We start from the raw sequence: 14,806 nt of genomic DNA, 5'->3' as shown, positions 1-14,806 counted from the left end.
TGTGCAGGATATCTCCCATTCTAAGGGTAATCCAGGATAAATCCCGTATTTATCTTCCCATCCCTGGAACACTCACCCCCCTTGCCCCGGGCCCTCTCAGATGTGGTGGCTCCAGCCCCAGCTGCCTCCCTGCCCCTCCTCTCCTTCCCCACACATTCCCACGTGCAGGAATCTTGGGAATCTCCTGCAGGGAATGTCAGGATTCCCAGCGGGATGCCCGGAGCTGGGATTTTTTGAGAACGAGCAAACCCAACTGGGGCTCGGCAGCTCCTCCAGACAGAGCCAGGGGGATCCTGGCTCCCTCATCCCCTCAGGAATATCCTACTGGGACACTCTTCCAGGCAGGAATAACCCATATTATATCCATAATTCCTGGATGTGGCCGGAATCTCCCAGTATAAGATCTTGGAGCAGCTTCCAGAGCTGTAATGGGCTCCAGGAGAGCTGGAGAGGGGTCTGGGACAAGGGATGGAGGGGAGGGACACGGGGAACGGGTTTAAACTGGGATAGGGCAGGGATAGGTGGGGTTTTGGGAAGGAATTCCTCCCTGTGAGGGCAGGGAGGGGCTGGGATGGAATTCCCAGAGAAGCTGTGGCTGATCCATCCCAGCCAGCTTGGAGCACCCTGGGATAATGGGAGGTGTCCCTGCCCATGGATGATCTTTAGGGTCCCTCCCAACCCAAACCATGGGCACCCATTCCCCAGGAACACCCAATTCCCCAGGAACACCCAATTCTCCAGGAACACCCAGTTATCCTGGGACATTCATTCTCCTGAGACACCCATTATCCAGGGATATCCATTCTCCAGGAATATCCATTCTCCAGGGCCCAATTATCCAGGGTCACTCATCATTATCCTGGGACACCCAATTATCCAGGGACACCCAATTATCCAGGGACACCCATTCTCCAGGGACACTCATTATCCATAGACATTCATTCTCCAGTGGCACCCATTTTCCAGGGCTGCCCATCCTCCAGGAATATCCATTCTCCTGGAACACCCATTTTCCAGGGACACCCATTCTCCAGGAACACCCATTCTCCAGGGACACTCGTTATCCATAGACATTCATTCTCCTGGAACACCCATTTTCCAGGGACACCCATTTTCCAGGGACACCCATTTTCCAGGGACACCCATTTTCCAGGGCTGCCCATTCTCCAGGGATATCCATTCTCCTGGAACACCCATTCTCCAGGGACACCCATTCTCCAGGGACACCCATTCTCCAGGGATATCCATTCTCCAGGGACACCCATTCTCCAGGGATATCCGTTCTCCAGGGCCTCTCCCGCTGCTGCCAAACACACCGTCACTGTCCCCCCGTGGCAGCCCCAGCTGTCACCCTGAGGGAGAGCCGCTGGAAAAGCCGGGAATGCAGCGGTGCCCTCCTGTCCTGGCGGGAGAGCCCTCGGGAATGCCAACTCGGACATACCTGGGAATTCACATACCTGCCCGGCTGCTCTCCGGCTGGCTCAGGAGGGGGTTCAGGGACAGCCCGGATGTCAGCGGGCTCCCGAAAATGTGTGAGGAAGGGAGGCTGAAGGTGGAACCCGCCAGGGAAAACACCTGCACGGGAAACAGGGAAATATCCTCGTTATTGCAGCTCTTCCTGCGTTAAAAATATCTCCTGGAAGTCTGGCAAGAGGCATGGCACGTTCCCAGCGCTGGCTGGGAGCCAGGAGTCCTGGGAATAGTGTGGATCCAATCGCTCTTCCCGGTGGGAGTGCTCCCAATCCCAAGTGTTCCCTGTCTCAGTTGTTCCCATTCCTGAGTGTTCTCAATCCCGAGTGTTCCCTGTCCTGAGTGTTCCCTGTCCCGAGTGTTCCCATTCCTGACTGTTCCCATTCCCGAATGTTCCCATTCCTGAGTGTTCCCACTGCTGAGTGTTCCCAATCCCAAGTGTTCCCTATCCCGAGTGTTCCCTGTCTCAGTTGTTCCCATTCCTGACTGTTCCCAATCCCGAGTGTTCCCTATCCCGAGTGTTCCCTGTCTCAGCTGTTCCCATTTCTGAGTGTTCCCAATCCCGAGTGTTCCCAATCCCGAGTGTTCCCTATCCCAAGTGTTCCCTGTCCTGAGTGTTCCCAATCCTGAGTGTTCCCACTGCTGAGTGTTCCCAATCCCGACTGTTCTCAATCCCAAGTGTTCCCTTTCCTGACTGTTTCCATTCCTGAGTGTTCCCAATCCTGAGTGTTCCCTGTCCTGACTGTTTCCATTCCTGAGTGTTCCCACTGCTGAGTGTTCCCAATCCCGAGTGTTCCCTATCCTGAGTGTTCCCTGTCCCAGCTATTCCAAATCCTGGCTGTCCCCAATCCCGGCTGCCCCCACTCCCGGCTGTCCCCAGTCCCGTGTGTCCCCACTCCCGGCTGTCCCCAGTCCCGTGTGTCCCCACTCCTGGCTGTCCCCAGTCCTGGCTGTCCCCACTCCCATGTGTCCCCACTCCCGGCTGTCCCCAGTCCCAGCTGTCCCCACTCCCGGCTGTCCCCACTCCCGGCTGTCCCCAATCCCGGCTGTCCCCACTCCCGTGTGTCCCCAATCCCACGTGTCCCCACTCCCGGCTGCCCCCACTCCCGGCTGTCCCCACTCCCGGCTGCCCCCACTCCCGGCTGTCCCCACTCCCGGCTGTCCCCACTCCTGGCTGTCCCCAATCCCGGCTGTCCCCACTCCCGGCTGTCCCCAATCCCGGCTGTCCCCACTCCCGGCTGTCCCCAATCCCACGTGTCCCCAGTCCGGCCCATTCCAGCCTCACCTGTGTGGTGGAGCCGGCGGAGGAGGAGGAGGAGGGCAGGGAGCTGGCGAAGGGCGAGCGGCTGAGCTGGGGCAGGGCGGCGCCGCCCTGGTGCGGGAGCAGCCCCGAGGGCAGCGGCGTGCTGCACACCGCCCGCAGCGCCGCGCCCAGCGGGATCGGGTCCTTGTTGCTGGTGTAGATCCCTGCGGGAGAGATTCCCGGTTATCCTGCTAATCCTCAGGGAGAGATCCCTTCTGATCCCGCTAATCCTCAGGGAGAGATCCCTTCTGATCCCGCTAATCCTCAGGGAGAGATCCCTTCTGATCCCGCTAATCTCCAGGGAGAGATCCCTTCTGATCCTGCTAATCCTCAGGGAGAGATCCCTTCTGATCCCGCCTTTCCCAAGGGAGAGATCCCTTCTGATCCCACTAATCCCCAGGGAGAGATTCCTTTTGATCCCGCCTTTCCCAAGGGAGAGATCCCTTCTGATCCTGCCTTTCCCCAGGGAGAGATCCCTTCTGATCCTGCCTTTCCCAAGGGAGAGATCCCTTCTGATCCTGCCTTTCCCAAGGGAGAGATTCCTTCTGATCCTGCTAATCCCCGGAGAGAGATTCCAATTTATCCCACTAATCCCCAGGGAGAGGAGATTCCTTCTGGTCCCACCTTTCCCAAGGGAGAGGAGATTCCTTCTTTCGGGATTGGGAACACTCAGGACAGGGAACAGTCGGGACAGGGAACACTTGGGATTGGGAACACTCAGGAATGGGAACATTCAGGAATGGGAACACTACGGATTGGGAAGACCCAGGATTGGGAACACTCGGGATTGGGAACACTTGGGACAGGGAACACTCGGGAATGGGAACACGCAGTGCAGGGAACACTCAGGATTTAGTGTCACAGCCCCTCCTCTCCCAGCTCTTTTAACCCCTTCCTGCCCCATGTCCCGGCTGTCCCCAGCCCAGCATCCCTTCCCGATCCAGGGAAGGGGCTCCGGAGAGTCCCTGTTTGGGGTCATGGAATATTCCCCTTTATTTGGGGTCACGGAATGTTCCCCTTTATCCTGCTGGGAATTCAGCTCTGGCTGGGCGAATTGGAGCAAAAAAGGGTTTGGGATGTTCCCAGCTCAGATCTGCACCCCAAACTTCAGCTTTTGGGAAGCTGATCTGGGGGCAATTCCAGGCTGATGGAACAGGATGTGGATTTTTAGGGATTCAAGGGACAGAACCTTTGCAGGCAGAACTGGACATGGCTAAATGTGCTGGAAAAGGCTGGAAAACTCTGGAAAATTCTGGTAAAAGGCTGGAAAATTCTGGAAAAGGCACCTGAGCACACCAGAACCCCTCAAGGGGGAACCCACCTGAGCCCAGCAGCGGCGACTCCATGCTGAGGCTGGGCAGGCTCCCATGGTGGCCGAAGCTCCGGGAAGAATTCCCGACGCTGGAGCTGACGAGGGATCCCCCGGAGAAGGGAGAGGAGGAGGTGGAGGTGGACCCAGCCAGCTGGGCCCCCAAAACCTCTTTGCCTTTGCCCGCCTTGGGCCTGCCGGGGCCGTGCTTGTTCTTCTTGCTGCCCTTGTGCTTCTTCTCCTTGAGCACCTCTCCCTCCTCGGCGCCCAGCGACGGCATCCGCTTGTGGCCGCTCCCGGCGGCGCCGGCGGTGCCACCCGTGCCACCCGAAGGGCCACCAAGAGCGCCAGAGGCTTTGTAGTCCACGGGGGAGACGTCGCGGGGCCGCGGCGGGCCCACGGACGAGGTGGAGAAGCGCATGATGGAGCCGAAGCCGGAGAAGATGACCTTCTGCTCGAAGACATCGGCCTTGGGGCCCTCGGAGAGCGGGGAGCAGTGCGAGGACGAGCTGGAGCTGGCGGCCTTGCGGAACTTCTCGTCCTCCTGCTCCAGCTTGGGGAAGGGGGCGAAGTCCTGGGAGCCGGGCAGGCCGCAGGAGGAGCCTGGGGACACGCGGGGTCAGGGCCGGGGAGGGGGCCTGGTGCTTCATCACTCTCCTCTTCCTCCTCCTCCTTCAGCGCTCTCCTCCTCCTTCATCCTCCTCCTTTTCCCCCTCATCCTTCACCTTTCCCTCCTTCCTAATCCCTCTCCTCTTCCCTGTCCTTCATCTTCCTCCTCCTCCTTCATCGCTCTCCTCCTCCTTCATCCTCCCCCTTTCCCTCCTTCCTAATCCCTCTCCTCTTCCCTGTCCTTCATCACTCTCCTCTTCCTCCTTCATCGCTCTCCTCCTCCTTCATCCCCCCCCTTTCCCTCCTTCCTAATCCCTCTCCTCTTCCCTCTCCTTCATCACTCTCCTCTTCCTCCTCCTCCTTCATCGCTCTCCTCCTTCTCCTCCTTCATTGCTCCCCTTTTCTCCTTCATCCCTCTCCTCTTCCTCCTCCTTCATCCTCCTCCTTTTCCCCCTCATCCTTCCCCTTTCCCCCCTTCCTAATCCCTCTCCTCTTCCCTCTCCTTCATCTTCCTCCTCCTCCTTCATCGCTCTCCTCCTCCTTCATCCTCCTCCTTTTCCCCCTCATCCTTCCCCTCTTCCTCCTTCCTAATCCCTCTCCTCTTCCCTCTCCTTCATCGCTCTCCTCCTTCTCCTCCTTCATTGCTCCCCTTTTCTCCTTCATCCCTCTCCTCTTCCTCCTCCTTCATCCTTCTCCTCCTCCCCTTCATCCTTCCCCTTTTTCTCCTCCTTCATCCCTCTCCTCCTCCTCCTCCTCCTCCTCCTTCCTCCCTCTCCCTCCCCCTCCTCCTCCTCCTGCCCCTCACCCGCCGTCTGGAAGGTTCCTCCAGGCGTGGCCGCTCCAAAGCCTCCGGAGCTTTTCCCGCTTCCCGTCTTCTTCCCCTTGTGGCTGCTGCCGTGGCTCGAGGATTTCCTGCCCTTGGCCTCTGCCCTGGCCACTTCCGAGCTGTCCTTGGTGGCCTCGTGGTGGCCACTGGAGCCCTGGGAGGGGACAGACACGGGGGTGACCCCAAGGACCGGAGCTGGCTGCAGCCGGGGCTCCTTTGTTCCCAATTTCCCTGATTTTCCCAATTTTCCTGATTTTCTCTCTCCGGAGCAGGAATTTCCTCATCCTCAGGATGGGATTGGAGATTCCCTGGGGAAATTTCCAGGAAATTTCCTCATCCTCAGGATGGGACTGGAGATTCCCTGGGGAAATTTCCAGGAAATTTCCTCATCCTCAGGATGGGACTGGAGATTCCCTGGGGAAATTTCCAGGAAATTTCCTCATCCTCAGGATGGGACTGGAGATTCCCTGGGGAAATTTCCAGGAAATTTCCTCATCCTCAGGATGGGACTGGAGATTCCCTGGGGAAATTTCCTCATCCTCAGGTTGGGACTGGAGATTCCCTGGGATCCCTGCAGCCATCCCAAAGCTCCAGCTGGGAATATTCCCAGGGGTTGGAGCAGCGCCGGATGTTCCCAAATTCCAGCTGAGCTGCAGGAGCCAGGGGAGACAGGAGGGTGAAGAACCCAGGCAGATGCCAGGAAATCCAGGATTTCGGGATGAGAGGGAGAATTGTGGGAATTCAGCAGGGAGGGAGAGAGGCACGAACCCAAACCCAGATCCCTCAAATCCCAAATCCCTTCAAATCCCAAATCCCTTCAAATCCCAAATCCCTTCAAATCCAGAGCCGAGGGCTCCAAATCCACCTGTTTTAGTTAACACTGCGTCCAAAATTAAAAATGTTCCTGTAATTATGGGATGGCCCAAAATGTGGGACCTTCCTGACATCCCTCCAAGCCGCCCTTGGGATAAATCCCAGGATCCAAATCCATCCCTGGATTTAATCCCCCGACAGCTGCAGGAGCCAGATGTGCCCGGAATTTGAAGGGATGGGAACGGGGGAATTCCGGGGATTTTCTCCTGCCAGCCCCAGATGCAGGAATTAAACCATCCCGGATTTATGGGCTCGGCAGGAGCGTGGAAATCATCCTGATTTTTCCTCAGGAAGGGAAGGGGAACAGGGCCTGGGGGTGGGAATGGCCAGGTGCCTTTTCCCCAGTTTTTGGGTGGATTTTCCTGCCTTTTCCCCAGTCTTTGGGTGGATTTCCCGGGTGGATTTCCCAGCTCCTTTTCCCTGTTTTTTTGGCTGGATATCCTGGATGAATTTTCCTTCCCTTTCTCATTTTCCTGCTGAATTTTCCTGCTCTTTCCCATTTTTCTGGATGGATTTTCCTTCCCTTTCCCATTTTCCCGATAAATTTCTCTGCCCTTTCCCATTTTCCTGGATGAATTTTCTTTCCCTTTCCCATTTTCCAGTGGATTTTCCTGCCCTTTCTCATTTTCCTGGATGAATTTTCTTTCCCTTTCCCATTTTCCCAGTGGATTTTCCCACCCTTTCTCATTTTCCTGGATGAATTTTCCCACCCTTTCCCATTTCCCCTCGGATTTTCCTGCCCTTTCTCATTTTCCTGGATGGATTTCCCTTCCCTTTCCCATTTTCCCAGTGCATTTTCCTGCCCTTTTGCAGTTTCCTGGGTGGATTTCCTGGCTGAATTTTCTTTCCCTTTCCCATTTTCCTGATGAATTTCCCACCTTTTCCCATTTCCCCCTGGATTTTCCTTCCCTTTCTCATTTTCCTGGATAGATTTTCCTTCCCTTTCCCATTTTCCTGGATGGATTTTCCTGCCCTTTCCCAGTTTCCCGGGTGGATTTCCTGGCTGAATTTTCTTTCCCTTTCCCATTTTCCTGGTGGATTTTCCCACCCTTTCCCATTTTCCTGGCTGAATTTTCTTTCCCTTTCCCATTTTCCCGGTGGATTTCCCTTTCCCTTTCCCATTTTCCCGGTGGATTTCCCTTCCCCTTTCCCATTTCCCCTCGGATTTTCCTGCCCTTTCTCATTTTCCTGGATGGATTTCCCTTCCCTTTCCCATTTTCCCAGTGCATTTTCCTGCCCTTTTGCAGCTTCCTGGGTGGATTTCCTGGCTGAATTTTCTTTCCCTTTCCCATTTTCCCGATGAATTTCCCACCTTTTCCCATTTTCCCCTGGATTTTCCTTGCCTTTCCCATTTTCCTGGATGGATTTTCCTTCCCTTTTCCCATTTTCCCAGTGGATTTTCCTTGCCTTTCCCATTTTCCTGGATGGATTTTCCATCCCTTTCCCATTTTCCCAGTGGATTTTCCCACCCTTTCCCAGTTTCTTGGGTGGATTTCCTGGCTGAATTTTCTTTCCCTTTCCCATTTTCCCAGTGGATTTTCCCGCCCTTTCCCATTTTCCTGGATGGATTTTCCTTCCCTTTCCCATTTTCCTGGATGAATTTCCCACCTTTTCCCATTTTCCCGATGAATTTCTCTGCCCTTTCCCATTTTCCTGGATGGATTTTCCTGCCCTTTCCCATTTTCCCGATGAATTTCTCTGCCCTTTCCCATTTTCCTGGATGGATTTCCTGGCTGAATTTTCTTTCCCTTTCCCATTTTCCCGATGAATTTCCCACCTTTTCCCATTTCCCCCTGGATTTTCCTTCCCTTTCCCATTTTCCTGGATGGATTTTCCCTCCCTTTCCCATTTTCCCAGTGCATTTTCCCACCCTTTCCCATTTTCCCGGTGGATTTTCCTGCCCTTTCCCAGTTTCCTGGGTGGATTTCCTGGCTGAATTTTCTTCCCCTTTCCCATTTTCCCAGTGGATTTTCCCGCCCTTTCCCATTTTCCCAGTGGATTTTCCCTCCCTTTCCCATTTTCCCGGTGGATTTCCCTTCCCCTTTCCCATTTTCCCGATGAATTTTCCTGCCCTTTTTCATTTTCCTGGATGACTTTCTCTGCCCTTTCCCATTTTCCCCAGTGCATTTTCCTGCCCTTTCCCAGTTTCCTGGGTGGATTTCCTGGCTGAATTTTCTTCCCCTTTCCCATTTTCCCGGTGGATTTTCCCTCCCTTTCCCATTTTCCTGGATGGATTTTCCCTCCCTTTCCCATTTTCCCAGTGGATTTCCCTTCCCTTTCCCATTTTCCCAGTGGATTTTCCCGCCCTTTCCCATTTTCCCAGTGGATTTTCCTGCCCTTTCCCATTTTCCCGGTGGATTTCCCTTCCCCTTTCCCATTTTCCCAGTGGATTTCCCTTCCCTTTCCCATTTTCCCAGTGGATTTTCCCTCCCTTTCCCATTTTCCCGGTGGATTTCCCTTCCCCTTTCCCATTTTCCCCGATGAATTTTCCTGCCCTTTTTCATTTTCCTGGATGACTTTCTCTGCCCTTTCCCATTTTCCCAGTGCATTTTCCTGCCCTTTCCCAGTTTCCTGGGTGGATTTCCTGGCTGAATTTTCCTTCCCTTTCCCATTTTCCCAGTGGATTTCCCTTCCCCTTTCCCATTTTCCCGGTGGATTTTCCCGCCCTTTCCCGTTTCCCCTGGATTTTCCCTCCCCAGGGCCCCGGTACCTTCTCGGCGGCGCCGGGCACCGGGGCGAGGCTGCCGGGGGACTCCGGACGCTTTTTGTGCTTCTGCTTCGGCCTCTCCTTGTCCTTGCGGCTCTAGAAAACAACCCAGAACCTCTGGAATGCTGGAATTGCCAGCACTGGGAAGAGCAGCGCCAGACCCCAGAAACAAATCCCATAAAAATCCCTGTTCCTGGTGGTTTCCAGAGGCAGATCCCATAAATAAATCCAAATAAATCCCTGTTCCTACAGTTCTCCAGTGGCAGATCCCATAAATAAATCCAGATAAATCCCTGTTCCTGTTGTTTTCCAGTGGCAGATCCAACAAAGAAACCCAAATAAATCCCCGTTCCTACAGCTCTCCAGTGGCAGATCCCATAAAGAAACCCCATTGTTTTCCAGCACAAATCCCATAAAGAAATCCAAATCCAAATCCAAATCCAAACCCTGTTCCTGTTGTTTTCCAGCACAAATCCTATAAAGAAACCCAAATAAATCCCCATTCCTACAGTTCTCCAGTGGCAGATCCCATAAAGAAATCCCTATTCCCACCCTATTTTTGGGTGTTTTCTCTGGTGGCAGATCCCATAAATAAACCCAAATAAATCCCTGTTCCTGTTGGTTTCCAGTGGCAGATCCCATAAAGAAATCCCATTGTTTTCCAGCACAGATCCCATAAATAAACCCAAATAAATCCCTGTTCCCACAGCTCTCCAGTGGCAGATCCCATAAATAAATCCTTTTCTTTTCCAGCACAAATCCCATAAATAAATCCAAATAAATCCCTGTTCCCGCTGTTTTCCAGCACAGATCCCACAAAATCCGCCCCCATCCAGGGGCAGGAAAAATCCTTTATTCCGCTCCCACTCCCCTCACATCCCAAATCCCCAAAAAAAAACCCAAAATTCCGGATTTATGGGAATAAACCCAGCCCCACACAAAGCCCGGCTCTGCCTCGCACATTCCCAGCTGCTTTTCCTGGGAATTCCAGGATTTCCAAGACCCTGGAGCCGTTTTTAGGAGCAGAATTTAAAATTTAATGAATTTTTTTTAGAATTTTTCCTCCTCTGGGACTGAGGAACCCTTGAGCCATTTTGAATGAAAAAAAAACCTAATTAAAAATTCCAGAATGAAAAATTCCTTTCTCCAGAAAAACCCTTTCCAGAGGTGGATTTAACCCCTTCTCCTGGATAATCCCACCCCAAACCATCCCAAATTCCCACAAATTCATTTTCATCCCCAAAATCCGCCCAAAATTGGCATTTTTAATCCATTAAAGCTCCGAATCTGAGGGGGAAAAAATTCCGGATTTTGAGGTTTGAGGGCGCCTTCGCCTCGTGGTTGAGGAAATGGTGGGGATTTGGGGGATTTGGGGGATTTGGGGGATTTTTTGGGGAATTTTGCGGGATTTTTGGGAATTTTGGGGAGTTTTCTCACCTTCTTTGGCCGCTCGTGGTGGGCCAGGTGCTTTTCCTGGGGGCGGCGAGGCCGAGCGGCTCCTCCGGCCCGGGAGGAAGGAGCTGCCCCCGGAATGCGAGAGGTCTGGGAATGGGGAAAAATGGGAAAAAGGGGGGAAAATGGGAAAAAGGGGGAATAAAAACAGAGGGGAAAGGGGAAATAAAGGGGGAAAATGGAATAGAAACAGAGGGGAAAGGGGGAGAAATGGGGGAAAAGGGGGGGGGAATGGGAAAAAAGGGGAAAAAAACGGAGGGGAAAGGGGGAAAATGGGGGAAAATGGGAATAGAAACAGAGGGGAAAGGGGAAAAAAGGGAAATAGGGGAATAAAAACAGAGGGGAAAGGGGAAAAAAGGGAATAAGAACAGACGGGAAAGGGGAGAAATGGGGAAAAAAGGAATAAAAACAGAGGGGAAAGAGGAGAAAGGGGGAAAAAGGGGGAAAAAGGGGGAAAAACAGAGGGGAAAGGGGAAAAAACAGGGGAAAGGGGGGAAAAAGGGGGAAAAAACAGAGAGGATGGGGGAGAAAGGGGGAAAAAGGGGGAAAAAGGGGGGGGAATGGGAAAAAGGGGAAAAAACAGAGGGGAAAGGGGAAAAAAGGGAAAAAACAGAGGGGAAATGGGAAAAATGGGGAAAGGGGAAAATGGGGGAAAGGGGAATAAACGCGAGGGGAAAGGGGGAAAAAAGGGAATAAAAACAGAGGGGAAAGGGGAAAATGGGGAATAGGGGAATAAAAACAGGGGAAAGGGGAGAAAGGGGGAAAAAGGGAAAATGGGGAAAAAGGGGGAAAACGGAGGGGAATGTGGGGGAATTGTGTAGTTAGAGGGCCCCCCCCCTTTGGGGAAAGGGGAAAAAAGGGAATAAGAACGGAGGGGAAAGGGGAGAAATGGGGAAAAAAGGAATAAAAACAGAGGGGAAAGAGGAGAAATGGGGAAAAAGGGGGAAAAGGGGGAAAAAGGGAAAAAAGGGGAAAACGGGGGAAAAACAGAGGGGAAAGGGGGAAAAGGGGGGAAAATGGGAATAAAAACAGAGGGGAAAAAGGGGGAGAAAGAGAGGGGAAAAGGGAAAAAAACAGGGGAAAGGGGGGAAAAAGGGGGAAAAAACAGAGAGGATGGGGGAGGAAAGGGGGAAAAAAGGGAAAAAAGGGGAAAAAGGGGAAAAAGGGGGGGGAAATGGGAAAAAGGGGAAAAACCAGAGGGGAAAGGGGGAAAAAGGGGGAAAGGGGAATAAAAACAGAGGGAAAAGGGGGAAATGGGGAAAAGGGGAAAAAACAGACGGGATGGGGGAGAAAGGGGAAAAAAGGGGAATTAAAACAGAGGGGAAAGGGGAGAGGAAAGAGGGAAAGGGGGAAAAAAGTGGTAAAAGGGGAAAGGAAAAATGGAAAAGGGAGAAAAAAGAGGGGAAATGTGATTAAAGAGGGCAAAGGGGAAAACAAAGGGGAAAGGGAAGGGGGAGAGGAAAGAGGGAAAGGGGGGGAAAGGGAAAAGGAGGCAAAAAAGGGAAAAGGGGGAAAAGAAAGGGGAAAAAAGAGGAAAAAAGGGAAAGGAAAGAGGGAAAGGGGAAAGGAAAGAGGGAAGGGGGAGGAAAAAAGGGAAAGAAGGAGAGAAAAGGGGGGAAAAAAGAAAGAAAAGGGAAAGAAAAATAAATGAAAGTTCCCAAAATAAATGAAAGTTCCAAAAATAAATGAAAGTTCCCTAAATAAATGAAAGTTCCCAAAATAAATGAAAGTTCCAAAATAAAGAAAAACTCCCTAAATAATCAAATTCCCTAAAGGAATCCAATCCAGCAAATGAAATAAAAACTCCCAAAGTTCTCAGACGGAAATTTCCAGAACACATCAAAAATTCCCCAACCAAATAAAAGAACGCGCTCAGGAAATGGAATTCCCGAAGGAAATGGAACCCCCAAAGGAAATGGAATTCCCAAAGGAAATGGAATTCCCGAAGGAAATGGAACTCCCGAAGGAAATGGAATTCCCAAAGGAAATGGAATTCCCGAAGGAAATGGAACCCCCAAAGGAAATGGAATTCCCAAAGGAAATGGAATTCCCGAAGGAAATGGAACTCCCGAAGGAAATGGAATTCCCAAAGGAAATGGAATTCCCGAAGGAAATGGAACCCCCAAAGGAAATGGAATTCCCAAAGGAAATGGAATTCCCGAAGGAAATGGAACTCCCGAAGGAAATGGAATCCCCGAAGGAAATGGAATCCCCAAAGGAAATGGAATCCCCAAAGAAATGGAATTCCTGAAGGAAATGGAACCCCCGAGTGCAGGGAATTCCCGGAATTCCCGGAATTCCCGGCTCACCATTTTGCTGAAGTGGTATTTGCAGTAGCCGCAGTATTTGACGTTGTCAACCTCCAGCACCTCCTCCTCGCACAGCAGCCCGGCCATCTGCGCACTGCCCGGGACAGCGGGGGAAATAGGGGAAAATAGGGGGGAATTGTGGGGGAATTGTGGGGAAATTATGGGGGAAAATGGGGAAATTATGGGGGAATTATGGGGGAATTGTGGGGGAAATTATGGGGGAAAATAGGGGGAAATAGGGGGGAAATTGGGGGGGGGAATGGGGGAAAATAGGGGGGAAAATAGGGGGGGAAATGGGGAAAAATGGGGGAAATTATGGGGGAATTATGGGGGAAATTATGGGGGAATTTATGGGGAAATTATGGGGGAAATTATGGGGAAAATAATGGGGGAAATGGGGGAATTATGGGGGAAATTATGGGGAAATTATGGGGAAATTATGGGGGAATTATGGGGAAATTATGGGGGAAAATGGGGGGGAAATGGGGGAAATTATGGGGGAAATGGGGGAAATTATGGGGGAAATTGGGGGAAATTGGGGGAAATTATGGGGGAAATGGGGGAAAATGGGGGAAATTATGGGGGAAAATAGGGGGGGAAATGGGGACAAATAGGGGGGAATTATGGGGGAATTATGGGGGAAAATAGGGGAAATTATGGGGGAAATTATGGGGGAAATTATGGGGGAAATTATGGGGAAAATAGGGAGGAAAATGGGGAAATTATGGGGGAAAATAGGGGGAAATGGGGAAATTGGGGAAATGGGGTAATTGGGGAAAAATGGGGAAAAATGGGGAAAATGGGGGAAATTATGGGGGGAAATGGGAAATTGGGGGAGGAAATGGGGGAAATGGGGAAATTATGGGGGAAATAGGGGGGGAAATGGGGAAAAATGGGGGGAAATATGGGGGGAAATTATGGGGGGAAATGGGGAAATTATGGGGGAAATAGGGGGGGAAATGGGGAAAAATGGGGGGAAATATGGGGGAAATTATGGGGGGAAATGGGGGAAATTATGGGGAAAATGGGGGGAAATTGGGGGAAATTATGGGGGGAAATGGGGGGAAATTGGAGGGAAATGGGGGAAAATGGGAAAAATGGGAAAAAATGGCAAAAATGGGGGGAAATGGGGAAATTGGGGGGGGAAACAGGGAAAAATGGGGAAATTGGGGGGGAAATGGGGGAAATCAGGGGGGAAATGGAGAAAGAATGGGGAAAATGGAAAAAAATGGGGGAAACGGGGAAAAATGAGGGAAATTATGGGGGAAAATAGGGGGGGAATTGGGGAAAATGGGGAAATCAGTGGGGAAACAGGGAAAAATGGGAAAATTGGCAGGAAAAAATGGGGAAATTGGGGAAAAATGGGGGGAAATGGGAAAAATGGGGGGAAATGGGAAAAATGGGGGGAAATGGGGAAATTGGGGGAAAATGGGAAAATTGGAGGGAAAACAGGGAAAAATGGGGAAAAATGGGAAAAAAATGGGGGGAAATGGGAAAATTGGGGGGGGGAACAGGGAAAGAATGGGAAAATTGGCAGGAAAACGTTAAAACACACCAGGAAAATCAATGGGAAAACAGAGAAAAACAGGGAATGAGGCCCCAAACCCAGGGCAGGGGGGTGAACATCCCACGGGTTGTGACAGAATTCCCACACCTTGGGAACTCCCTGGAAAAACCCAGAAAATCCTGGAAAAACCTGGGAAAACCCAGAAAAAACCTGGAAAAACCCAGGAAAACCTTACTGGTGAGGAGCAAGAAGCAACTCCAGCCCTAAATAACCCCATGGGATCAACCCCAAACCCCAAAACCTTCAGAGAACGAGGCCCCAAATCCCAAACCTTGGGAACACCCTGGAAAAACTTGGAAAAACCCAGAAAATCCTGGAAAAACCCAAACAAAACCCCAGAAAACCCAGAAAAAAACCGGAAAAACCCGGAAAAGCCTTATT

The 14,806-nt window shown here is 51.8% G+C and overlaps 1 protein-coding gene across 1 annotated transcript in view; it reads right to left on the bottom strand.

Annotated features, from left to right (window-relative positions):
* Nucleotides 1-14,806, bottom strand: part of MLLT6 (MLLT6, PHD finger containing) — a 42,757-nt gene that overhangs the window by 9,887 nt on the left and 18,064 nt on the right. Inside the window, 8 exon segments of the mRNA XM_054000438.1 lie at nt 1,458-1,575; nt 2,756-2,937; nt 4,095-4,685; nt 5,497-5,671; nt 9,101-9,193; nt 10,535-10,576; nt 10,578-10,639; nt 12,855-12,952. Of these exon segments, the coding sequence (XP_053856413.1) occupies nt 1,458-1,575; nt 2,756-2,937; nt 4,095-4,685; nt 5,497-5,671; nt 9,101-9,193; nt 10,535-10,576; nt 10,578-10,639; nt 12,855-12,952 (1,361 nt within the window).

The sequence above is a fragment of the Vidua macroura genome, chromosome 27, assembly GCF_024509145.1.
Source record: "Vidua macroura isolate BioBank_ID:100142 chromosome 27, ASM2450914v1, whole genome shotgun sequence".
Taxonomy (NCBI): Eukaryota; Metazoa; Chordata; class Aves; order Passeriformes; family Viduidae; genus Vidua; species Vidua macroura.
Note: the sequence above shows the minus strand (reverse complement) of the source record. Positions and strands in the feature narration are given on the sequence as shown.